General features: G+C 55.7%; 2 protein-coding genes across 7 annotated transcripts in view; one reads left to right on the plus strand and one right to left on the minus strand.

Moving 5' to 3' along the window:
- Strn4 (striatin 4) lies at window positions 1-22,543 on the minus strand. Of its 2 annotated transcripts, none has more exons than XM_047527762.1 (18): window positions 22,217-22,543; window positions 16,501-16,604; window positions 15,939-16,012; window positions 14,725-14,803; window positions 12,451-12,648; window positions 9,901-10,042; window positions 7,087-7,246; window positions 6,422-6,535; window positions 5,990-6,084; window positions 4,449-4,624; window positions 4,315-4,362; window positions 3,897-4,018; window positions 3,374-3,544; window positions 3,099-3,239; window positions 2,628-2,726; window positions 2,371-2,457; window positions 1,019-1,252; window positions 1-805 (listed from the first exon to the last, which is right to left on the minus strand). In XM_047527762.1, exons 1-17 carry the CDS (start codon window positions 22,496-22,498, stop codon window positions 1,083-1,085), a joined length of 2,262 nt encoding a protein of 753 aa, XP_047383718.1. In that variant the 5' UTR covers window positions 22,499-22,543; the 3' UTR covers window positions 1-805; window positions 1,019-1,082. The 2 variants fall into 2 exon arrangements, with proteins under 2 accessions (XP_047383718.1, XP_047383717.1); XM_047527761.1 differs by having other exon boundaries at window positions 5,990-6,105.
- Window positions 22,088-25,700, plus strand: part of Fkrp (fukutin related protein) — a 10,470-nt gene continuing 6,857 nt past the window's right edge. Inside the window, exons 1-2 of one of the 5 annotated variants that reach the window (XM_047527765.1) lie at window positions 22,088-22,164; window positions 23,722-23,786. The gene's annotated coding sequence lies outside the window, so the exon portion shown is untranslated. The other 4 variants (XM_047527768.1, XM_047527766.1, XM_047527767.1 and 1 more) reach the window with 4 other exon arrangements.

A 25,700-nucleotide genomic window follows, 5' to 3' on the forward strand; every position in this document is an offset into this window, starting at 1 on the left:
TCCAAAGGGTTTATTGAGACAAGTTTTCACATACAAGTTCAGGGGTAGAGAGGATGGGGCTTATAAACAGGAACCTGGAGGAAGATCAAGGGTGTGGAGAGGGTAGAACCCAAACGAAGAGAGTGAAATAAATAGAGGTCAAGTGTGGAGCCAGGAGACTGACAGACTATCACATAGTGATAACGGGGCAGGGTGCCATTAAAATCCCATTTATTATACAGATATACAGGGAGTTATGGGGGGCCAGGGGCCCCCACTCCACCCTCCATACCTCAGGGAGGGGCTCAAGAAGGCCCTCTGGAGAGAAGGCTGTCCCTCTCCATGGGGGCTGTGGGGGGCTGTGAGGGCCGCCCTCAGAGGAGGGTCACGGGCACTGCTTCCCCAGGCAGGGCCAAGGGCCAGGGAGGCTTGGTTAGTGTCTGGAAAGCAGGGGAGGGGCCCCGGGGAGGGGGCACCTGGAGACTCCTCCCAGCACAGCTCCCCCAAGGTCTGGAGGAGCCAGGCTCAAGGAAGAACCTGACACCTTCTGGCATCTTAGAAAAACTGATCCCCAGGGACCCTCAGACCTGGCTGCACTGCCCCCGAGAAGGCAGTGGATACCAGGAGTGGGTGTCAGGGCATGGGCAGAACCCCGAGGCCATCCTCGAGGGGCAATTCCTGAAGGGGCCCATCCCCAGGTTGGGTACTTAGGGAAGGAGAGCCACAGGAGGGCGTTCCTGGAGAAAGGGCTGTTAGCACCGCCAGGCTCCTCCTCAGGTAGGGAGAGGCCCGGCCTCTGAACCTCCAAAGTGAGGCTGGGAGCCACCTGCAGAGAAGAGGGAGGAGAGACTTGACCACCACCTTTCGGGTCCCTCTCTAGGCCTCAGCCCCCTCCCCTGTGTGCCCAAGGGCTACCTCAAGTCATTCTCAGAGGACTGTGGACTTGGCATAACCTCAAGTGCCAGGCAAAAGGGCTGTGGGGCCCTCAGGCGAGGAGGCAGAGGCTTCTACCCTCCCGCCCAGAGGGCCTGCCACTCACCTCAGCCCCACCTGCCGGGCCCGCTCCCCAGCCAGTATGGTGGCCAGGGCGGGGCCAGGTGGCATCATACAAAGACCTTGGCCAGGGCATCGGCGCCAGCACTGGCAATGAGGGCCTTGCTGGGATGGCAGGCGACAGCGTGGATGGCCTCTTCATGCTTCTTGCGATGGGCTGTGATCTCCTGCACGCATGTCTTGTTGTCCAGGCTCCACAGGCGCAGGGAGCAATCGTGGCCTGCACAGAAGTTGGAGGACTGTCACCAAGTTCCTCACCCGGACCTGGCCCTTGAGTCCTCACCTGGCCTCATCCTAAGGCCTTGGGGCTCGTGGGGCTCTGTCCAAAGGACAGGCCTTCTGTCCCCATCCTGTCAATCACCATCTAGTCACCAAGTATTTACTGAGCACCTGCTGTGTGACAGGAGTGGGAGGGTCACAGAACAAAACACATCTTCCTGCCTTGTGGACCCCGCAGGTCAGACAACGAACAGGAAAACAGCAGAGGTGGCTGGGGACAGCTCAGTGGTAGAGCACTTGCCTAGCCTGCGCAAGGCCCCAGGGTCAATCACCAGCATCAGAACAAAACGAAAAGAAAAAAGGAAGAAACACTCCTAGGTGGTGGCACCCAAGGACGGATAGGGCAAGGAGCCTTCCAGGCAGGGGTCAGCCGTGGAGACTCCTGGGGACACTGGAGAGTGGGGTGAGAGGCTGCAGGCAGCCTGGCCGGACCCGGGGCCTTGAAGTCTTGGCGATGGAGCCCTTCAGTATGAGGCACTCTGCACCAGTCTTTCTGACAAGCCCCTCAGGCTCTCCGCAGACAGCTGATGCCATCATTGGGCAGGGACAGAAATAGGCCTAGGACGAGATGCTCATCTGGTGAGATGAGGCAGAGGCAAAGGCAGCATGGCCTGCGCCTCCTTCAGCCTCAACCCTGAGGGAGTCTGAGGCAGGGCAGCCCAGCCTACAGCCCCTAGGGAGCTGCTCCCTGCGCCTTCCAGGCACAGCCCTACCAATGCTGGGCCCAGCACCCACATCCAGAGATCAGGAAAGGACCAAGTGTTCAAATCCCCAAGGGTCCAGTCCCGCAACCACCATGCCATGGCCAAGTCCTGAAACCTGTGAGCCTCAGGCCCCACATCCCACAGAGGGTGACTTAGAAGAGTAAGCAAAGTGACACAGGTGAAGTGTCTACAGTTGTCTCTGCACGCACAGCTGGCTGTCACCACCGTCATGACCAGGACTTCTCCTGCTATGGCCATTTCCCAGCCCATGTGGATTCCAGCCCAGGGAGCCCCTGGGTCAGGGCCCAGCTTAGTTCCTCTGGTGGGGAGGGGGCAGCCACAGGTCCCAACTTACTTCCAGACATCAGGAACACGCCATTGGGGTCCACGGCTAGGCAGGTGACTGCATCCAGGTGGGCCACCATGGAATGCACGGATTTACCTGAAGGGAGAGAGGGTGGGTGGCAGGTCCTGTCCCCCTGGGCCTTGCCCGGGAGGCGAGGGCTCGAGAAGGCATCATGGCCAGGTTCGTGGCCAGGTTCTGGGTCCCAGTCTACTCCACTCCACCCTCACGAGCACATGTTGTGGGGCGGGTGAGAGGCCAGGCCTCACCTGTCCGATTGTCCAGGAAGCGGATGCCCCTGTCATCATGTGCGGTGATGGTGAGGGGCTGGTTCGGGTGACTCACCACCTGGTTGATCTGGCTTGGGCCTGGCCGGGAAAGAGGAGAGAGGGAAGGATGCAGAGAAAACAGGGAGACCAGGACAGGCAAGGGGGCTTCAGCACTGCCAGCTGGCGCCTGGGCCTGAGGCCGAAGGGGCTGCTCCCTTCCGTCCACTATGGTGCTGCTTCTGCAAAATGGTCCCTGGGCCCTGTGGAAACATTCTGTCCTTTCTGTAAGGCGTCCATGACGGGCTGTCCCTGGTCTCCCTAGAGACCCGTACTGTCTCAGAGCATGGCTCGCCTCCACTCAATCTTATTTCCTTCCTACTTAGAGCCCCTGAGGGCAACTGGGTCCCCGAACCACAGGAGGAACTGGGGCACTATAAGCTATTCAGTCCCTAGCCTCACAGAGTCCCTTACCACTGCTCCCTCGGGACTCCAGTGTGAGGAGGGCGCTGCCAGCCTCCAGGTCATACAGGACGGTGTCACCAGAGCGGAAGGAAGCCACGACGTGGGCAGGCTCGGTGCTGGTGAAGGCCACTGAGGTGGGGATCCCATGCTCTGAGGGTAGAGGGGAGAAGACTGCCCAAGGAGCCAGATCTTGCCCTGGTGCCCAGGGCCTCCTCAGGAGCTGCCCACCTCCAGGCCTCCAGCTCTGTACCACACCAGTGTGGGGTGCCAGAGCCCCTACTTACCGCCAGTTGTGGGGAAGGTACAGAGGCAAGCTGGGCTGCTGCTGCTGGGGTCCCAGATGCGGACGGTGCCATCGGCAGAGCAGGAAGCCAGGCGCTGGGAGGTGGGACTGAAGGCCAAGCCCCACACTGCATCCCCATGGCCCTCCAGGACATGGCTGAGCACGCTGGGGTCTGGGCCAGCCCAGGGAGGAAACACACTAAGTCAAGACCACCTGCCCCGCTGGACAGTCCAGGGGCCCTCATTTTGCAGGGACCCAGCCATTCCTGGCCTCACACCTGAACCCCGACTCCCTCAGAGAAAGCCCAGGTCCCTGCTGCCTGGCCCAGCTGATGCCTGGCCTCACTCGTCCACCTTCTCAAAAACCCTCCAGGTGCCCAGCTCTGCCTCATCCACCACCTTCCCCCAGTTGCAGGCTGAAGCCAGCTACTCCTGCCTGGCCTGATGAGAACCCGGCCTGAGCACTCTGGCACCTCAGATGGGCACGAGGTGCGCACCGTGTGGGAGGGAGGGAGGCGTCCTCACCATAACCATCATAGGGGTCCATGTTGAGGTCCGGAATCTTCCAGCTATGGATGCGGGCGTCTGCCCCTCCACTATAGCAGTACTCGCTATCGCTGCCCATGGCCACTGCCAACACTGGGCCTCTGCAGGGAACCACGGTGGGGGAAGGGAAGAGAGACAGGCAGTTCAAAACCTTCCCTGGCTGTGGGGACCTAAGTTTCTAAGGGTAGCATCAGGTGTGGATGTGCCAGCCGGGCAAGCTGCCTGTCCCCAAGCCCTATTCATTTCCAACTTGGAAGAGCCACAGTAAGGCCGCAGCTAGGAGCATGTGGGGCCAACTGTCTAGGAGTGAGAGACGGTGCAGGGGTGCTGCGTAAGATGGAGGGGCACGGGAACTGAGCCCCCACCACCACCGGCCTCCTAGGCGGGCACCTCCTACCTGTGGGCCCGGAAGGCATGGATGGGCTCCACGTCCAACGCGGCATTCCTGGGGAAGACAGGAGTCCAGCGTCACTGAGGGCCCCGGGCCCAGGCCTGGAGGCCCCACCCCTGCTCTGGGACTGCTGCCCTCACTTCTTGGCTGTTACTGCCTTCTGCAGGTTCCAGAGCTTTAGTGTGCCGTCCTCAGAGGCGGTGAGCAGCGCCGACTGGCTGTGGTGGAAAGCCAGGGAGCGGATGCCGTCGTAGTGCGAGCGGAGGGTGAACTTGGGGTTCCACGTCTTCTTGAAAGCGTCCTTACTGTCAGATAGCTGGGTGGGGGGGAGCTGCCTCAGTGTCCCCTTGTCCACTCTGGCCCTCGTGCAGACACTGACACCCGGGCCCAGGAGCCCTCCAGCCCCCACCTAGACTGGTTCCAGCCTGACACTTTCCCCTCTTCGGTGTCCAGCAGAGTCCCTCACTCACACAATGAGTTCCTGCAGTATGCCAGGTTCTGGGGAAACCAAGGTGGGCCTGAACTTAGGGTCATGCAGTTCAGAGGGGCATCTGCACAGATCACACACTGTGAACAGTTCTATAAATCAAGAACACCCAGGGAGGGGACACCAGGCAGCCTGGTCTCTGCAGGGCCAACGGGCTTTCAGGAGGCAGTAACCAGTGAACAGGACTTAACCAGAACTAGATAGGGGAGGGGAAACCATTCACACAAAGGCCCTGAGGCAGGAGGCAGAATGTGGGTCCGGTGCCTGAGAGACAGCGCAGCTGGGCTACACCACCTGGGTGAGGGGTGAAACCAGAAAGGCTGGCAGGAGGCAGAATGGTGAGCCACATTCAGAACCATGCATTTCACTGTGAGAAAAAGCTTTGGAGAAATGGGGAGCCACAGAAGGGTTCAGAGCAGGGAGTTACATGGCTTGCTCTGGCTGCTCTAGGGAAGCTCAGATTAGGAGCATAGCTGCAGAGAAGGGTTATGAGGCCATGAAGCCACAGGGAAAGATGAGGACACGGAGACCAGGCACTCTGCCATGGAAATGGAGGCAAGCGCACAGGTTGAGGTCTGCAGCAGATCCGCAGGCCCCTGTGGAGGTGGCCCTGAGGTCTTGCACGTGCCCTCACAAAGGTGGTGGCACACCATATGGGGACCTGGAAGGGCCAGGCTCAGGAAAGACAGCAAGCAGACTGTCAGGCAGGATGAGTGCCCTGCCCCAGCCAAGGTTCATGCCACATGACCCCCTCAACCTGTTTCAGCACCCTACATGGTCCCTGCTGAACCATCATTTCTGCCGTAGTTCTTTGGAGTCAGAGAATCTGGGGTGGGAGTTCCCCTGTGCCACCTGGGTAAGTGGAGGAGCCCATGGCAAGCTCCAGGTGGACCCTGTGCCCAGCCCCACTTCTGAATTCCACACCATGTCCCAAATCTTGTTGGATCAACCACTCAAGGTCCTGTTCTGCCCAAGACAAAGCACACATGCACCGCCCAAGAGGTCCCCAGATGGCCCAAGGCCTGAATCAGACGGTCAGGCTCAGAACACAGGCCACAAGGGTCTGCCTCGCACACCTGTCAAACGAGGTGAAGCACCTCCTAGAGCTGTGGGACTGAATCTTGGCCTAGACCGTGGCCAGCGCTCGGCAAGGGAGGCGCTGTAGGTGATGCCCGTGGGCACCTGAGAACTTACATCACAGCTGAGGTCGTTGTCGTTGGTGACCGTGAGATCTGCCAAGTCCCCCAGGCTCACCTCCCCGCCCCCGATAGTGTCCATGATGAAGACGTCTGAGGAGAAGCCAAAGGAACCTGGTAGGGGGAGGGTGGGAGGGGCAGAGAGGGCCAGGGAGAGAGAGACAGAGAGAGGCGGAGAGAGAAATGAGGAGCGAGAAAGGGAAAGGGAGGAGGACGAGATCAAGAACCACAGCTGGAAAGGAAGAGACAGAGAGACAGCAGGGCAGGACAAACAAAAAGAGAGGGAGACAGAGACAGACAGACGAACTTTTGGGACAGGGAGGCTGCAGACTGGAGGCTGGACCTCGCCCCTAAGGACACAGAAGCCCTGGGCTTAGCTCTGCAGCCTCCCTCTGCCATGGGCCCCAAGGGACTGAGGCATGGGGTTTACCTTCGTGGGGCCGAGGCTGGGGTGTGCCAGGAGGTGGGCCAGTCACTTTGGGGGGCAGCCCATCCACATCCCGAAGGTCAGCCAGAATTCCCTGGAGTTTGACCCGACGGCTTTCTGCAGGGACAAGACAAGAGGCAGGAGTCGCCCACCAGTTCCAACCCAGCCTCTCAAGAGTGCTGCTTCTCCACTACCACAGGTCTTTCTGCAGCCAAGGGAAAATCTTGGTTGCGGGCAAGTCTCTGCCCTGTCCTGAGACTCGGTCTCCAGTCATCCACCCATGTGACCCCCACAAGTGTGCTCCTGGCAACAAATCACAAAACAGGGAGGAAGATGCAGCCCTGCCCCGCCTGCCTCTCCCCTACTGGGTCCTTGTTCTGGTCCCTCCTAAGCTTAATCAGGATTAGACACTGGCCACAGAGGACAGCAGCCTAGCTCCAGGAAGAAAGGCCTTGCCTACAGTCCCCCTGGGACTTTCCAGGGAAGGGTGAAGGGCCTGGCCACTGGCTCCTGTCCCTGCTCTCCTTGGCCCCTCCCCCTCGGAAGCATATCCATCCGGTGGAGACCTGGCAGGAAGCAGCTGCGGCAGCTGTGGGGCCAGGGCAGGGCCCAGTCTGACCCTGGAGGGAGGCAGGCCAGCAGCAGCAGCCCAGTCATGCTCCACTCACCCAGCTCGTGTGGGCTCCCCTCTCCGGCACACCGCCGAGGGTCTGGAGAGCCCTCCCCGTCCTCTCCTGAGCCCAGGAAATCAAACTCATTGATGGCATCCTCTGAGTCGTCCTCCTCATCCTCGTCTTCCATCTCGGGAACAAGGGCCTTGGAGGGGAGCTTCAGTATGGACAAAAGCAGGCAGGTCAGGGTTGTGTCCGCAGACCAAGCCTACCTGGTCTTTGGGAGTAGATAAGCCAGAGTCCCCAGCCCTGGCCTGGCATCCTCAGACCCCTCCTGCCTCAGCGTCCCCCTCCACTTGGGGCTGTCCTGGAGTATCAACTCAGATTCTGGGGCGCCCCCTGCTGGAGCCTCGGCAGCTGCTGAGCGCTAGGGACAGGGCTGGGCCAGGGCCCCTCAGCCTGACTTCTTGGAAGACCCCCTGCAGTCCTCCTCCACCTCCCACTGGAATCCTCTGGGCCCTGCACTCCGGCCATCCTCCTCCCCTCTGCTTGTTCCTGCCCCCACCCCCAGCACAGGGCTTCTGGGGAAGACAGGCTGGAAAACAGCAATGAGGTGGGGGACATGTATCTGTGCACAAGTGAACGCATGAAGACGCACAATTAAAGGACAAACAGCAGCATTTTAAGCATGGGAGTAAGAGTAACCATGACACTAACCACTTGTCACACACACACCAGCCTTGTTTACACAGAACAAACTACACCGAGTGAACTTCGCACACCTGGCTCTACTTAACCCCCGCAACCCCGTGCACAGCCACTGTGATTACTGGGCAGAGTGAAGTCACTTGCCCCAGGCCACCAAGTCCAAGCTAGGCCATGCCCTGGGCAGCCTCAGCCAACCATGGCCTCCTCCAGGGTGTGGCTGTCCCCTCTACAGGCGAGGCCTGAGCTGGGACTGGATCTGGAGGCAAACCTGTGGGCACCTGTGAGAGGCCAGACTCTGGCCAGCACTGGGGCCACAGGAGTGAATATGGTCAAGGGTTAGACAGCACGTCCGGAGAGGCCATGCCCGCCCAGGTCAGGACTCACAGGAAGGTGGAACCATCACAGATGCTCTTAAAAAGGCATGCGAGAGGGGCCCTCCCAGCCCTGTGGGAGCTGCCCATGCCAGGCATGCCTAACAGTGACCAACTGCTGACATCTGGGGGGCTCTTGGTGGGGGCAGTCTCTGCACAGCTAAGGTCTACGTATCAGCTCATTTTAAACAACCCAATCCAGAGACAGGGAGACTCTGAGCCCCATTTCATGTATTCAGAAACAAGCTAAGTCAAAAGAAGCATGAGCCCTAAGCCATGTGGCCAGGCCACTAGCCAATCTGGGAGTCATAGCAGGTCTGTTGGGTCGGTCTGCTGTGTGGACACAGGCCTGGGGAGGTAGAGACCCCTATATATGAGCCAACCCACAGGGCACAAGGGACAGTGTGGTGACAGATGCAAAGGCCTAATGGAATATTAAAAAGTCAGTGATCATTTCTGCTGGGAGGAACAGAGAAGGACATAGACGGTTTCCCAGAGGAAGCAATACAGAAGTCTTGAAAAAGTCAAATTCCCGGGGAGGGGGAGGTGGGGGCACAGGTAGGAGGGATCCATATTCCAGACCAGAGAGCAAGGTGAAAGACCCCAGTACTGCTTTCCCTCCCACCTTCCTATGGGGGGCAGTTCTGAGCCTTCCCTTCCCCTCAGTGCATTCCCCAAAGGCCCCAGCCAGGCATGGCCTGTGCAGACACGCTGGGGGCGCCAGATAGAACTGAAGCTAAAGCAAACCCAGTCCCTCGGAGGAGTTGGGGAAGAGAGACACAGATCTGACACCAGAGTAGTCCAGGGACTACAGGAGTCCACAGGAGGTCCCTGACCCTGTAGGGGGACAGGAAGCAGAGGGCAAGCCAGAGAAAGGTAGTGTCACCATGAGAGGTGGTGGTGTCTGAGCTGAGTCTGGGCAAGTGGGGAAGGGGGTCTAGGCAGAGGCTGCTGCTGGGAAGACCAGAGTTCAGGGAAGGCCCAGCCATCTCCCACTGCCCCTCCTTTCTGGCGCATCTCTGCCTCCATCATGGCTCATCCTTCTGCACGTGACTTCACAAGGCCACCATCAGCCACAAGCTGCTCTCTGTCAGTGACTGGACCCTTCATGTCATTCCTGCCACTGGCACAGGGTTTGCCAAGTGAAAGCCCAAAGTGGTGTTTGCTAGAGCGATGAGGCCACACCATGTCTAAGGATAGCATCCTTGAGATGGCAGAAGCACGGGGGCTCTGGCAGGCAGGGAGCAGGGGAACATGTAGGCTGCATCAGGAGCCAGATCTCGAGACCACACTGAGGTGATCTGGACACTTCCCCAGAGGCAGCATCCCTGGGTCTGGGTCCTCACACCAATGGCAGACTAGACACCCACATCCTAGAGCCCACCCGGACCCAGGCTGACCTGGGCTCGGCCATACTCACACCATTTACAAATATTTACTGAGCGTCTCTGTTCCACACCCTTTTCAGGACACAGGGACAGAGCCACAGTGTCCCTTCCTGGTGGAGCTCCCAGGCTACTGGAGGAGAGAGAGAGCGATATCAAGAACATCCGACTCCAATGGCGAGAGCCTGAGAGGGGACATCGCGGGCGTGAGGCCAGGCACGGGCCTCGCCTGCAGAACTCCAGGGGAGTCTCCAGGACCGTGTGAGCTGAGGAAGGGGCAGCGGAGAGTTCTAGGGGGCAGCTGGGAGAGGGAGCTCAGACAGAGGGCCCTGACCTGGGCACCTCTGCAGTCAGAGGGAGGGCCTGGCTGTGGGCAGTTGGACCGGGACCAGCGAGGAGGGGCCCACCTTCACACGCTGCTTCTTGTGCTGCATGCTGTCCAGCTCGTCGTCCTCGTCACTGTCCTCATCCTCGCAGTTCTGCAGGAAGGGGATCTGCTCCAGCACGGAGCCACCCAGGCGCTCTTGGCCGTCTTTGCCTGCTGCATTCCTGTTCATGACAAGGGCAGAGTTAGTCCTGCCAGGTGGTGAATCCCAGGTGGGAAGGTGCCAGGCTTGTAGCCAGAACCAAGACCCAGCTAAGTTCTTAAGCCCCGAGGAGCTCTGGTCCTGACTATGCACAGCCGGACCCAGGCTCTGCTCAACGGACACTTGTCCCCAGCAGGTCCCTCATTCAGACCAGACAGCCCAGCGTCTCCCTGAGCTCCCACCCGGGTTCTGGAGGCCCTGCACCCACCCTGACAGCACCTGCCCTGGGGGCCAAGCTGGAAGAGAAGTGCCACTGACACAGCAGCTCCTGTCCCCATGGCCAGTCAAGCACCGGTCAGTCAGAGGCAGCAAAGAGGAACTGGTCACCTGACCAATGCCTGTGGGGCCACGAACCAGCAGGGCTGCAGGACCTGTGCTATCCCAGAGACAGATGGCACTCCTACGTTTACCTCTTGACCTCTAACTTGATGACAAGTTCCAGCAGAGGAAGTGTCCGCCAAACCCATGGTAGAGCGGGATCAAGCAAAGCACAGGTACACGCCAACACCTTCCTCTCTGCATCTGGTTGCCACCGAGTTCTGAACTGCCAGGGACCCCTTGGTACAGAGATGACTCGAGACTTGCCCAGGCTGCTAAGCCCCCTGCTCCCTCTCAGTCCTCCCTGAAGCACCATCGCAGACCCTCCCCTCACTCGCTACCAGGGCAGGCAGGACCACACTCTCCAGGACTTCCCCCGACAGGGCGCTCGGCACCAGCTCCCCTTCTCTGCTTCTCCTTCCTTTGGCTCCTCTCCTGTCTCAAGGCGTGGGAGCCCAAGGCCCTGGGTTCAGATCTCCCTGCGCCATCCATCCTCGCTCCCTCACTGGTCACGGATGGTCCTATGCCTTTCCAAGAACATCCAGGTGCTGGCAAACTAGGGGTACATTTAGAAGCCACCTGCCCCAAGCTCCAGATGCTCTATATGGAGGAGCACAGGCACCTCAAGCTGGTCTCAGCAGTCCTGCAGTTCCACCTGTCTCCCTACTTCAGGAGATGCTGTTCAGGCATTTAGACAAGACCTTGCTTCCTTTGCTCCCCCATCACCTAAATCCTTTAAATAGCGTCAACCCAGGAGAAACCCCCTTCCCCACCACTAAGATCCCTCAGTTCTCACCTGTACACTGCAGTAATCTCCCCCATCTTCCCTGCCTCCACAGCCTCTTGTCACAGTAAACCTGCCAAAAACCAAAGGCTTCCCACAACCACCGAGTGTACAATCCAACTTTTTTTTTTTTTTTTTGGTACTAGGGATTAAACCCAGGGGCACTTAACCACTGAGCCACATCCCCAGCCCTTTTCTTGTTTTTTTCTTTTGAAGCAGGGTCTTGCCAAGTTGCTAAGTGCCTTGCTAAGTTGCTGAGGCTGGTTTTGAACTTGCAATCTTCCTGCCTCTGAGATTATAGACGTGCAATACCATGCCTGTCTAGAATCCAACATGATCTGCCTCCTGCTACCTGGCCTCACCACAGGCCTCAGGCCTGCATCTCCACACTGGCTCTGGTTTCCTGCACACACCACACCTGTCCCTCTCAGGACAGAGGCATTCACTGTTACCTCTGCCTAGAACATTTTCCTTCTAGGTACCCTTTGCCCAAATGTCACCTCCCTGCCTACCTCATCCAAAGTGCCACTATTTCTATCACTTAACCACTAAGCTCTATCCCCAGCCTTTCATTTTTTTTAATATTTAGTTGATGGACTTTATTTGTTTATATGTGGTGCCAAGAATCAAACCCAGTGCCTCACACATGCTAGGCAAGCGCTCTTCTACTGAGCTACATTCCCCAGCCCTTTTTATTGTTTTTTATTTTGAGACAGGGTCTCGCTAAGTGGCTGAGACTGGCTTTGAACTTAGGATCCTCCTGCCTCAGCCTCCCAAATTACTGGATTACAGGTGTGTACCACCATGCCCTGCTTCACTTGTTTTTGAGGCAGGGTCTCACTGTGGTGTGCAGGATGGCCTTGAACTCCCGGGCTCAAGGAATTCTTCCACGTCAGCCTCCCAAGTAGCCAGGACTACAGGAAAGCACCACAATGCCTGGTTATCTCCTGCCACTCTTAACATTTCACCTAATAATGACATTATTTACTCTGACAAGTAAGAGCTCCTGAAGGTGGGAACTACGTGTTGATCCCTGCCAAGTGCTATCAAGCCACCAGGGTCCAGGCGCCAGGGTGTGCAGGACTGCCTTGGGCAGAGGGCCTGGAGAGGAGGCCCAGGGTATCCAGACAGAATTCAGGGGCTCCCAGCAACAGAAGGACAGAGGACTCCAGGACAAATGGACCCACAATACACTACAAAGCAGAAAATGCAGGAGCACATGCTGGCTTTCGGGCGCACATTCACCAGGAGGAAACCCAAGGACTCACCTCTTGATCTGCTCCTCAATCTGCTTCACCAGCAGCGACTCACCGCCACTGAGCCCCCCAGGACCCGGCGCTGCCCGGGAGCCCGTGTCACTAGGCTCAGTGGCCCCATTGAGCTCCAGTGAGCGTCCCAGCAAGGAGCGTACACGTTTGGATCGCATGTCAAGGATGGTGTCTGTGTAGCCCACCTCTTCCAGGTACCTACAGGGGTCAGAGCCAAAGTATTCAGAACCCACTCTTCACAGATGGCAGGGGCCAATGCAAACTGTGACAGCATCTCAAGGGGCTGTTTAAGAGCAGACACCACGATTTTCTACAGGCACACCCTGGCACAGCAGTTACACTCTCCAGACTGCTTCCAATGGAAGCTCTGGTCCACATGCACACCACACAGAGTGTCCCTGGTGCGCTGAGGGGACAGCCCAAGTGTAGGACCAGCCTCAATGTCCCACTGAAGGAGACTGTGTCAGCAGATTGCTGAAAGTGACTCTAAGCAGAGAGTAACTACAGCAGAGGGTCAGAGAAAGATGGCTTTGGTAAACAGCAGAATAAAAACGACAAGTTAGATGTTCCACGTAATTCCAGTTTTTGCAAAGAAGAAAAAAAATGTTAGGGTATATGTTACGTTTATATTACACACAAACACACTTATGTTATGCCCTCCAAGAAAGACACAGACAAACTGAGTAGTAGTGACCTTGGCAGAGTGTGATCAGGGACACAAAAGGGACTTACTCTACTTACTTCTATAACTGAGCATTTATTGCTTCTGCAACTTAAAAAATTGAAGCCAGCCAAGACTGGCGTAAGAAAAAAAAAAAAAAAGAAAGAAAGAAAAAAAAAGAAAAAGAATACAAAGTCAATTGTGAATTGGAAAGATAAAAGACTTTTATCCACAAGGGACCTGCTGGCCAGAAGGCCCTTTCTGTTTATCCTGTACCCTGGGAGAGATGCCACCTCTGGCAGTTAGGCTGCGTATGTCCTCCTTTGCTTTCTCCTCCTGAGTGAGTGTCTAAGGCAGGGAAGCAAGGTGACTAAGCAAGAGGCCTCCTGGACCGCTGCCTGAGGTCTCATTGCAGACCCTCCGCATATTAACCGTGTGGCCTCAGGCAAGCACACCAGCTCCCCGCACCTCGCCTGTGAAAGTGAGGAGGGGAATGAGAGCAGTTACACCGCATGGGGACAGGGACAGGGACTTAGGAGAGGAACCAGTATATGAGGAATGTTTAGCACAGTGCCAGTACACCATAGGGACTTGGTAACATGGCCCCTGAGCATCATTATTATTATTTTCCTATCGCCTGGGGTGACCGTGCATGTGTTAAACTGGCAGCCGCACCTGCAGTGAGCTTGGGGAAGCCAAGGACAGCTTCCTGATGTTTGTCACAATGTCCATAATACCAAAGAATTAAGGACCTCAATGAAACACAACACAAATAATTTACATGGAAAATGTTCACGACACTTAGTAAAAGCAATGCTCTGAGACACTGGAACAGCGAAAGGGGACTCTTGCTTTTATAACACAGCCACAGAAAAGACGGGTAGTCTATCTGCCTACATGTTTAAGAAATCAATAGTACATATGCCAAAATTCTTATGGGTATATAAAACTCCTCAGGGTAGAATTGTGAGTGATATTTATTTACCTACTATTATTATTAATTTTTTTCAGCTCTGGGGATTAGACCCAGGGTTTCATACATGCTAGGCAGCACTCTACTACAACATCTCCCACCCTTTATATTGCATTTGGAGACAGGGTCTCACTATGCTGAGGCTGCCTTGAACTTGTGATCCTCCTGCCTCAGCCTCTCAAGTCACTGGGATTACAGGCGTGCATCACCATGCCTGGTCCGAGTTTTCAAAAATATACAAATCTCTTCAGTAATAAAAAATAATAATTTGGCTGGAAGTATAGATCAGCGGAGCATGTGCTTAGCGTGCTCAAGGCCCTGGGCTCCACCCCTAGTATTTCAAAAATAATAAAAGTTAAAAGATAAAAAATACCCTTAGGAGAAAAAAAGGCACAGAAACATTCAAGTTGTGTTCCAAGAGTAGGGGTCCCCACATCTGCCTCCTACAGCAAGTCCTTCCTCCTGTTCCCTAGGCAGAGTTCCACTCATAGGTGACAGACCATCCAGCTGTGGCCAGCTGGGATCCTGATAATTTGGTGTCCCCAGTAGGGACAGGAAGGACTGTGGAGTCTGCAGGTTTATCTCCCTTGCCAAATGGGTTGTGTCCTGCCCCTCATCCGGTCCCCACCCCCATACTCACTGTCGAAGAAGCTGCCGCCCCTCCTTCCACACCAGCGGGCTATTCTCCAGGGTGACCGACTCCACAGGGCCATTGGAGACTGGTGGACAGAGAAAGGAGGCTATCTTCGAGACTGCCACTTAACCAACACCTCCTCCAGTCTCACCCCAAACCCAAAGTCATATTCATCACGCATACCGCAGACACTTCCCGAGTGTTGGAAATCCTCTCTCCCTGTTCTCAGTGATTCCTGCTCCTGGAAGTGGCCTCACCTATAGTCTCCTAACTGCTCCCCAGACCACTCCCCACATAGAAGCAGAGCTCTGCCTTCAAATGCAGGTCTAGATATCTTCCCACCCAGAGGCTGGGAGAAAAGGCTGCTGGGGTCCAGCCCCACTCTGCACTTCCCACACCCGTGGAGTGACCTGGGTGGTCAGCCTACCCTCCAAGCCTCAGTCTTTTCTCCCAAGAAATGCTGGTAATCACAGCATCGATCTCATAGGATCACTGTGGGGATCTAGCTGGTAATCTGTTTCGTATTCTATTCAGCAAGTATTTACTGGTGTCTCTGCTGTGCCTGGCCAGGGGCCTGAACCTGGCTACTGTAGACCTCAAGTCCTGGCTGGAAGAGTCCCTTTGCCTCGCAGTTCTCCTTGGCCGAGCCTCAGCAGACCCAGCATGGCCCCTCAGGTCTGCTACCTCCACAGCTGGTCCAGCCCCGTCCCTCAGCTGGAACCTGTGCACTCCCTTTGGAGGAACAGTCCTGTCAAGGGGCTCAGGCTCTAAGGGCCCAGAGGGCAGGGCCACGTCTATCTAGCTCCCTGGGGCACTTCTGTGCTGTGACATAAAGCAGCACCCACAGATCAACTTTTGGGATGCAGAGCTGGATGCCAGCCCAGCACACACACTGCCGCTCAGCAAGGTTTCCGCAGCTTCCCACGCTGTCCACAGCGCCCTATAAATAGCCCAGCTCCCGCTCCTCACAGGCAGGCACAAGCTGCTGCGATTCTATGGCGGTCTCAGAGGGAGGGCTGGCAGGCAGGTCCACCCCAGGGCCCAGCAGAGCCCCACATGGAGCAGACAGCAGGGCACAGAGAACTCATCCCTCTGGCCCCACCCTGACTGGCGGTCACTCTGCCTTTCACAGTACAGTAAGGAAGAGCACCCCCGTCACACTTCCCTCACAGCCAGCTTCGGGGGAGGGGCGACAAGAGCCAGGATCCCAGGCTGGGTACCTTGTTCTGCAAGATCTGGTTTCTTCTCCCCCTGGTTCAAGTCTGTCCCAAACTTCAGTTTATGGTATTTGGCCCTAAAAGAGCAAATGATTAATGAGTCAGAAACAGGTAGATGGGCCAGCAGTCACCTCCAGAATCCCAAATCCCAGGGTCTCCCTCCTCCACTCACCCCACTCTGAAGCAGACCTGCCCCCTAGAAAATGCCACTGCAGGCAGTGATGGAAAGCGATCTTGGAGTGAGCCTGGTTGGGCTGCCACCCCAGTTCCAGGACTCCTTGAAGTCACCCCGTCCTGAAGCCTCAGTTTCTTGTCAGAAACAGGACAATAATGCCCAGCAGGTATTACAACAGGTAAGCCAGACGGTGATGGTCAATATTCAGCCCACCACGGGCCTCCATCATGCAAACTGCTACTGATGTCTATTCTGGATCCCACTGCACCTACTTCCTCTTCCTCCCTGAATGACAGGAAGAGGATGCTTGGTCCTCAAGTGCCTGCAGTCGAAAGGTGTGTGGCCCACAAGACCTCTCAGAGGGCAGGATGAGCAGGTTGCAGGACTCACCTTTCCTGCTTCAGCGCGTACTCCAACATCTTGATCCGCCGCACCAGGTCAGTCTTCAGATTTTCCTGCCCTTTCCTTTCTCCCTGGAGGAAGGCCACTTGAGCCTGGGGGCAGAAGGGAGAGGCAGAGGGCCTCAGGGCTCTGGCCTAGTGATGGTGTGTCGCTCACTTACTCAGGTACAGTTCTAGCTCCCAACCCGCAATATGCCAGGTTTAACAGACACACTGGCAAGACACACGAACTGTCTCCAGGGTTCCCAGCCATGTTACCACAATGAAAAATCTGAAGAGGAGTCCTTAGCCCCTACAATGAAAATGGGGCCAGTGTGGGTCTAACTCAGCTGCTGCCTTCTGGGGAGAAGGTCAGAGCCAGCAGAGGAAGGGATGGAAGTAAGATGCAAGCCCTTGACCTCCCCTCCCGCACCAAGTCAGCTGCCATCCCTAAGGTGGCGGTGGGGGTGGCGTCCCACTATTCTTTCTAGAGCATCTGTCTCTGAGAGGCGTAGGAAGCTACTTCTGGAGCTTAGGGACAAGAGTGGGTGGCTTAGCTCAGCTCCCGCTGCAATGCAGAAGCTACCCAACCCCCACTGCAAGGACCAACCATCCCATGATGTCACACCCAGGGCATGAGAGACATGTGCCACAGACATGGGCCAGGGTTCCTGCCAAGCATTTCACACCGTCTGTTGGCTCAGACTGCCCCAGTCTGCTCGTCTGTCAACAGGTCATTTGGAGACACAAGGCCAACGGCCTTCGAGGCAGGATCTTGGCCCCTGACCATGTTCCGGAAGACTTCTGCCAAAGCCCTGAGCATTGGGCTCATCCCTGGCTTCTCCCCTAGGGTTCCACGTTCCAGCCTCAGACAGCCTGAGCTCCAATCCTGGCTTAGTCACTTATTTGCTGCATTAGCTTAGGCAGATCATCAAGCCACCACTTGGCCCTCTAGAAAATGGGGTGCATGAGAGCACCCCCTCATGTGTTCAGTTCTCCTCAGTGGAGGCAGAGCCCAGAATGAGGGCTAGCAGATGTCAGCTCCTACCTCTATCTTTCTCGCCATTTTTATTCTCTCTGTCCATTCTTTTGATCCCTTTAAGAGGTAAGGCCCTTCAGGCAGGAATACTACAGATCACAGTCCCCTGCCCTGGTGGACAACATCTTCCTGGCACTGAGCTCCCTGCATTTCACACACCTATTGAAGAAATTCAATAGCTCAAATGGAAGCCCCCAAGGGCTGACCCTAGATCCCTTCCTCCAAGCTGTGCTCTCTCTGTCTAAGGCAGCCTCTCCACCCACACCACTCTTCCTTGCCTTGAAGCTGCCAGGACCCTGACCTACCAGCCCCATGCACCTGGATCAGGGCAATCCCTGTGCCCACAGTCCTGCTATCCCCTCTGTACAGCCCCAGGGACCAGGAATTACCCTCAGGTTGGCTGAGAACTGAGCATGTTAAGTGATACCTAGCACAGGTCCTGGCCAGGGACACAGGCACCCTTGTATACCTGGTGAGGCCATGAGCTGATTGATGCACCCTTCCTGGAGGGCAATATGGCAGTATCTAGAAAGAGACTAAGATAGGTGTCAGGGAGCATGCCTAAAACCCCAGCAGTCCAGGAGGTTGAGGCAGGAGGATCCCAAGTTTAAGGCCTGCCTCAGCAATTTAGCAAGATCCTGTCTCAATAAAAAATAAAATGGGCTGGGGGTGTAGCTCAGTGTAGAGCCCCCTCAGGTCCAATTCCCAGTACCTAAATAAACAGAGGTTCATGCACTTTGCTTTTGTCCCATCAGTTCCACCTCTAGGAATGTGTTCCACAGGCATACCTGCAATGGTGTGCCTGTTTATGAACAAAGAAAAAGGATACACACACTACAGGACAGTTGTTCATTTAGTCCACAAACTATTTAAGCCCCAACTATGCATCAGGGTACAGCACTGAGCAAGATGGGGTTTATATTCTACTGGGGAATGTGGGACTACTAAGCAGCAAATAAACACATCACCAGATATGCTATGGGCAAGACACCTTATCTGTCCACTGAGAGAGAGGACTTTTTCCCTCCTAAGACTTTTCAACAAAATGTACGTACTTGAATATCCTGGGCCAGTTAGGCAGACTGCCCATGTGACCAACATCTCACAAGGGTGAGCTTCTGGCCTGTGTCTTCTCAGGATCCAAACCTCCTCTATGCATCATTAGGGAAGATGGACAGAGGGAGAGAGGAGAGGAAGGGGTCCATGCTGAGCAGCCCCGATCTCCCTGCCTGCCGCCCTTCTCAGCTGTCCCCACTGGTGCTTCTACTTCCCAGGTCTTTCCTTCCATGCTCACTACAATGTGAGGATCTCAGCCCACTCTCCTTTGTTGTCCCCTTCCCAGTTCCTCTGGCAGAGAACCCCTTCCCAGTTCCTCTGGCAGAGAAGGGAGAAAAGAGAACCAGAAAGATGTGGTTAAAGTGTCTCAGACTGGTGGAATCCCACCAAAAAGGGGAAACGTTGGTGGCCAGTCAGTTTCCCAGCAAACACCAGCAAATGCCAGCAGCAGATCTGTGAACTGGGGAGGCAGGTAAGTCTGGGATCCGGAAGTTCTCTGCTCACCATATCCACCCACCACCTCTCCCTCTGGCCAGAGAGAAGACACCCTCCCTAAAAAGAACCTTAGTTTTGAGACATGGCAGCCACCCCTCACCAGCTCTTCCCTCTCTCAAGAAGGCAGCAGCTCCCAGGCTTCCTCCAGCAACTGCTGCCTCTTCACTCCTGCTGTCAGCCTCTGTCCCAGGGTCCCTGTGCAGTGCCTGGAGCCCTACAGCACCTCAGTTCCTCACTCCCACAGCTCCTGGCACGGAGGAGTCCCCACCGGATCCCACAGCCCCCTGGGACAGGCATCACAACTTGCTCCCACAAGAATGTCTGGGTCAGATCCCTCCCTGAAAGGTTCCTCTGGTCCTCAGAGAACCTCCCTGTCAGAACACAGCATACAGCACCAGGGCAGAGCCACAATCTTGAGCAAGTGTGTGAGTGTGTACAATCTGTGCAGGCTCTTGCACAGCCTCCTCTGGTGGCCTGCAAGTATCTGAGGGGCAAAAAAGCACAGCCTACTTCTTGGAATCCCCATGAACACACTACTGGTTATTATCAGACTGTACCTTTACCACCTCTCCACTCCAAATTCTGGGTGCCTCCTGTCAGGATCTCATTCAATACGTGTCCCGAGAACTGGCTACACAGCAGTCTGCTTTGGGAGCGGGTGGGTCAGCTCTTCCTGGTTCATCAGAAGTATCTGACCCTGCCCAGGCAGCAGAGTGTGGAATGCCTCAGCAATGTAGCGAGCACTGATGGTAGTGGAGAGCAGTGGGGACCCTGGTGGGGTACCACTTTAGGAACACATCAACTCCCTCCATGTCTCCACTGAGACATTCCACTTTACACAGGGAAAACAGGCATAGTCACCATTTTTTGTTTGTTTGTTTTTGCAGTCAAAACAAACTGAGGATTCAACCCAAGGGTATTCTACAACTGAGCTACATCCTCGATCCTATCTATCTATTTATTTATTTATTAACTTTGAGACAAGGTCTAAGTCACTGAGGTTGGTCTCAAACTTTAGATTCTCCTGCCTCAGCCTACCAAGTCATCAGGATTACAGATGTGTGCCACCACACAGCACACCTGCCGGATATTTTAATCTTCCTAATGTAACAAAAACTCAAGGTAAGTGGTGCTGGAGGCCAGATAAGAGAGCAGAATCTAGCTGAGTGCTCCCCACAAGCCCCCACCCCACCCCACAACCCAAGAAGAGTCACCAAGCCATGGGATACACATAGCTTTTTGCTCATTAAAAAAAGATGAGAAGGTGGGTGTAGGATGCACTGGTGTGAAGTTCCAGAGACCAGGATTCAGCCCAAGCTCTGACCATTATGACCATTGGGTGACCTAGGGAGGCCACCTAGACCAGTTTTCTTATCCCAGATTGGATGGAAGAAAGGAAGGGAACACAGTCCAGTCCCAGTGATCCTTGATAAATTCTTTGCTCTCCCCAAACCCTCTTCTGCTTTTACTTAAAAAGGAAGGGATAATATCATTTATTCTCCAGGATGCCGCAAGAATCAAACGATAGCATGTACCTAAAGTGCTTAATACAGTGTCCAGCACATAATATGCACTGAATAAATAGCAGCTGTTATGACTATTGCTGAGTGAGGTAATGACACTGGCCCTGCCTACATAATGGGGTATTGAGAAGATCTAATGAGATGTATGCTGGGAAAGAACTTGGAAAGTACTGAGTGGGCCACAAAAGTGAGGCTCACTTATGTAAGGATTCCTCTCCCAATCCAGTCAGAGCCTCAGCTACCACTCGGCTAAGATGGTGGAGGGAGCAACTATGGGAATGCTTTTTATCAATCCCATCACCAAAATTCCAATCAATTCTTTACTTGGGTCCCTGCTAAAACTAAGTAGGAAGCAGCAAATCAAAGAGCAAAGATGGGCTGCTAGAATCATGTACTGACAACTTCTGCTAATAATACACCAGTCGGGCAGCCCTCAGACACCTGGCAGCCCATCCCCAAATCCTCACCTCTCCGACCCTGAAGCTTCTCTTGACACTGTCCAAAAATGACCCATACTCCTCAAGGTCACAGAACCTAGCCAAACCCCTCAGACTCTTCCCTGCAGCATCACGGAGTGCATTCCTCCCCACTGCTACTCCACAAATCACAGGGTTCATCTCAGGATCTTCCGCAAACCATCCTGCTCTACAAAACACTGCCCCTAATGCATCGTCCAGGGTGCCTCCACTCTCTCTCACTGTTCTCATCCCAGGCCCCCGTCTCCAGGCATACACCGTCCCCCTCCAGTTCAGGGCTCTTTACCTGACATCCTACACATACCTCCCATGTCAGGGCCATCACTCCCACTCCTCCAAACTGGTGCTCCCATTCTCAAGCACTCCCGTTCCTAGGGTACGTTCTCTATCCTGTCCACACTTCCATCCAGGGACACCCACCCTGCCCTATGCCACACATGCCGGGGCTCCCTAAAGTTTCCTCCTGGAACCTCTTGAAACCCTCACACAACCGTCTTTCAGTTCCTCGGTCCCGTAACACACCCCATCCCGGACTCTCGGACCTCCTCTCCTCACTCCTCCCGGCTCCCTCACCCAGACCCGAGTGGGTCCCAAGTCCTCCCAGACGCGCCCGCTCTCCCACCAGGAGCTGGGCCGGGACCCAGCTCGACCTCCACCCCGCAGCGGGTCGGGGACGGGCTCGAGGGCGGGAATACCCCCGCCCCCTGAGAGCTCCTGTCCACTCCGGTCCGGGACCACTCGGATCTTCCAGAGCCCTCCAACTCCTCCGAGTGCCCTTTCCGAGTTATCGGAAGCTTCCTCCGGCCCGAGCCGCCCCTCAGAAGCCCCTGCGCGGTGCGCTCACTCCCACTCCGGCCGACTCGGGTCCCTCCGCCCCTTTCTCTCCGCCGGTCCCGGCCGGTCCCTCCCGTGCGCGGGTCCCTCCACTCCCTCTCCGAGCGGTCCCCGGCCCTCCCGCCGCGGGGCTCCTCAGGACCCCGCTCGGGCGGGCCCCCACCTGCTCCCTGGGACCGTCGCGGCTCCCTCCCGCCCCCCCGGCCGTCCCGGCGGCCATTGCTCCAAGATGGCGGCGGCGGCGGCGGCGGGTGAGGCCGGGCCGGGCCGGGTGGGGGGTCGGGGGTCCCGGGCGGCGCTCACCTGCAACTCGGCGCGCTCGGCCTCCCAGCGCGCCTTCTCGGCTTCGAAGCGCGCCCACTCGTGCTGGATAAAGTGCAGGATCCCGGGCAGGCTCAGGGGCTCCGGACCCGCCGTGGGCCCGGGGCTGCCTCCGCCGCCGCCTCCCTTACCTGCCGGGCCGGGCCCCGGAGCAGGGCTAGATACCGGGGCCGCCCCAGTCGGGCCGGGGCCCGCGGCGGAGCCCAGCGGGCGGCAGGAGGAGGCGGCGGCAGTGACCGCGGCGGCCGCTCGCTCCTCCATCATGGAGGCCCCGGGGCCGGCCCGCGCGCCCGCTGTGCCTCGCGCGCCTGCGCGGCCGCGCCAACCCCCCGCGCGCGCGCTTGGCGGGGGACGGGGGGAGGCGGTGACGAGCACGGGGCCGGGCGCGAGCCTCGCCCACCCGGGTCGACCCCGAAGGCGCGCGTGCGCGCGGGGGTGCGGGCAGGGGCGGGGCGGGGCGCGCCCGGAGGAGAGCAAAGGAGACCCAGTCCCCGCCGGCGGCGGCTGCCGCCCTTGCAGGAGCGAGAGTTAGGAAGGGGCTGCTTTCTGCTCCTCCCACTTCACCCCAAAGAGAGGGTCCTACCCCACCCAGACCCAAATACACCGCTGGACAATCGCTTTCACTCTTTGAGAGAAAAGGTGACCCCCAGGGTTGATTTCAAAGTGGCCCCTGCTGATTCCTGGCCAGGTCGGTAATCATGGAAACACCCTGCCTGGAGCCCAGTCTCCCCTTCCCCATTGTGGTTATGGAACTCCAAACCTCTCCTGTCTCAGCACCAGGAGCAGGTTGCTAAGGTCACCTAGTTCCCTGATGGTCCTTTTGCCCCTGCCTTCATCAGTTACTATGGCAACCCCCCTCACTTAGCACCCAGGTGGAAAGGACCCCAGCCCCAAGGATACTGATGTCCAAGAGACTTTCCCAACCCCCGCTTCGTAGCCACCCAGTTGGCATTGCCATAGTAACCATCTCCCTCTTCTCATCCTGGGAGGTCCCTGGACCAAACCAACCAGGTGTTTTTATTTAGAGGAGGAGATGCTGTTTCCAGGCAGTTGCTATGGTTACAGGGCCTGGACCATCCCCAAGGAGATGAGAAACAGGAAAGGCCAAGTGCTTGTTGCTACAATAACAGCCCCTCCCCCACAGGTGACCCTAGGAACCAGGCCCAACTAGGTAGGGGATGTTTTACAATTGTCTCTAGGGGGTGGAGTGTGTCTAGGGAAAGGGTTGTCATGGTAACAGCCTTACCTTTTAGCCTTACCTTTTCTGGACACATTCATGAGAAATGGTTAGAGGTTGTTCTAACTGCCATCCCTCCCACCCACCCCACCCCTCTCCTGGCATGATGCCCCATTTGGTGCCCAGACTTATGGGACTTTAAGAAAAAGGATTCCTTGACCTTGTAGATGCCACTTTTGTGGTCATATGAAATCAGGCTCTATTGTGCAGAATTTTCTGACCTGGAGTTTTCTGGTTCTCCTTCCCTCAGCAGAGCAGCTAAGCTGGGCTGGCACAGCCCTCCTGGAGCTCCCCCAGCCTGCTGCAACATAGGAGGTAAGAAGTCCCTCAGTGTCATAGCACTCTCACGGCAAGTGCCCTTTCCTCATCCCCAAAGGCTCTCCCACATAGAACTTGTGTTTTCTGCCTGCTGCAAGGCTGGAGACTCACTCCAGATCAGAGCGGTGCACTTATGTTTTGTGGAGAATGGAGAAACCAGTATGCTCTTCTCACCTCCCCTGACCACCTTTCTGGCAAGCCCCCTGTTTTCCTCTCATGCCTTCTTGCCTGTTTGTATGGTGTTTGGTTTTTGTCTGTTTTCTCACACCTGGAAGGCAGTCCTGAGCCAATGACTACCTCCTTCATCCTGATCCTCAGAACATAGGGTCTGGCACAGAAAGCATTTGAGAAATATCCACTAAGTTAATGGGTTGAATTAATTATCATGCCATATTCACATATTCACGAGCCCATCAGGTTGGAGCTGGGGTAGGCTTACTGAAGATAGCCTGAGAGTTGAGCTGTATGCTGACCCCAAGAGAAGCAGAAGAGTTTATTGATTTAAAGCATAACTCTGGGACCAGCTTCTTGGATCAAATTCTGGGTCTAACATTTCCTGGCAATGTGACCTTGAGCAAGTGACTTTAAGTCTCTAGAGCCATTTCCTCAGCCTTAAATGTGATCATATATGAGGATTAAACAGTGAATACATGTGAAGTGTTTAAACAGGGCCTGACACGTTGTGAGCTGATAGTTGTTGATGTTGCTGTATCTTGATGCAGAACATGTAGAACATTCAGGTCTTCACAGTCATCAATCATCCACTATGCCCTAACGAAAGACTTTATGGTACTTAGAGTTGGTGAAGCCAAGACCAACCTTGTCAGGGTACTAAATGATTTCTTTTTATTCCTCCTTCATTCTCCTGACACCCTCACCAGCCGTTAGCATCTCCCTCTCGGCCATCAAATCCTCAGGTCACTAAGAACCCAATATCTGCCCTCTGCATCCGTCCCTGCATCCTTCCCTGCATCCTTCCCATCTCTAAACCACAGGCTCCCCATCTTAACAATTGAAGTCATTCCTTCCCTCAACACATGGTTATTGGGCACTGGCTATAAGCCAGGCACTGAGCAGGGAACAAAATAGATCCCTGACTTCCATGGGAACCCCGACAGTAAACATCATAGCGGTAGGAGAGAAAGCTAAGGCAGGGATGGGAAAGGAAGAAGGTGGGTATTAGGGACATGCTTGTTAAATAAGACAGCCATTGTAGGGTGGCTTGAGCAAAGACCTGCAGGCCAAGGGTGGGGGGGACATCCAGACAGGTAAGAGGCAGTTCTGCAGCTAGAGAATCCTGGGTGTGTTTGAAGAAAGGGTTTGGGGCCCTGCGTGGCTGGAGCAGAGTGAGCAAGTACGGAAGGATGGTCTTTATGTGAGGCTGGGCAACTGCAAGGACATCGTCTTCTCCTTGGAGTGAGAAGGTTGGGGAGGGTTGGAGCAGTCAGGGTAGGATCTCATTCTTGTTTTAGCAGGGTCCCTGTAGGCACTGAGTGTGGAACTGTAATGAGACAAAGATGGAAGTAAAAAGATGGTCTCTTGCTGACCATCAAGAATTTGAAGATTCTACAACTATCTAAGGACCACTTTGTGCTCCTGAGGAGTAAAACTCATTCAGTTTTGTTTTTGTTTTTGTTTTGGGGATTGAACCCAGGTACGCTTTGCCACTGAACTGCATCCCCACCCCTTTGTATTTTATTTGAGACAGGGTGTCTCTAGTTGCCCAGGCTGACCTCAAACTTGGAATCTTCCTGCCTTCGCCTCCCAAATTGCTGGGATTACAGGCGTGTACCATCACGCCCAGCAGTTTTTAAGATTTTTTTCAGACCCAGAAGATTCTGTGGTTTCAAAGTTCTTCACCTCCACAATAACATAAGTTCTACAAGAACAGGAATATTTTGTGTGTCCATG

The sequence above is a fragment of the Sciurus carolinensis genome, chromosome 16, assembly GCF_902686445.1.
Source record: "Sciurus carolinensis chromosome 16, mSciCar1.2, whole genome shotgun sequence".
Lineage (NCBI taxonomy): Eukaryota > Metazoa > Chordata > Mammalia > Rodentia > Sciuridae > Sciurus > Sciurus carolinensis.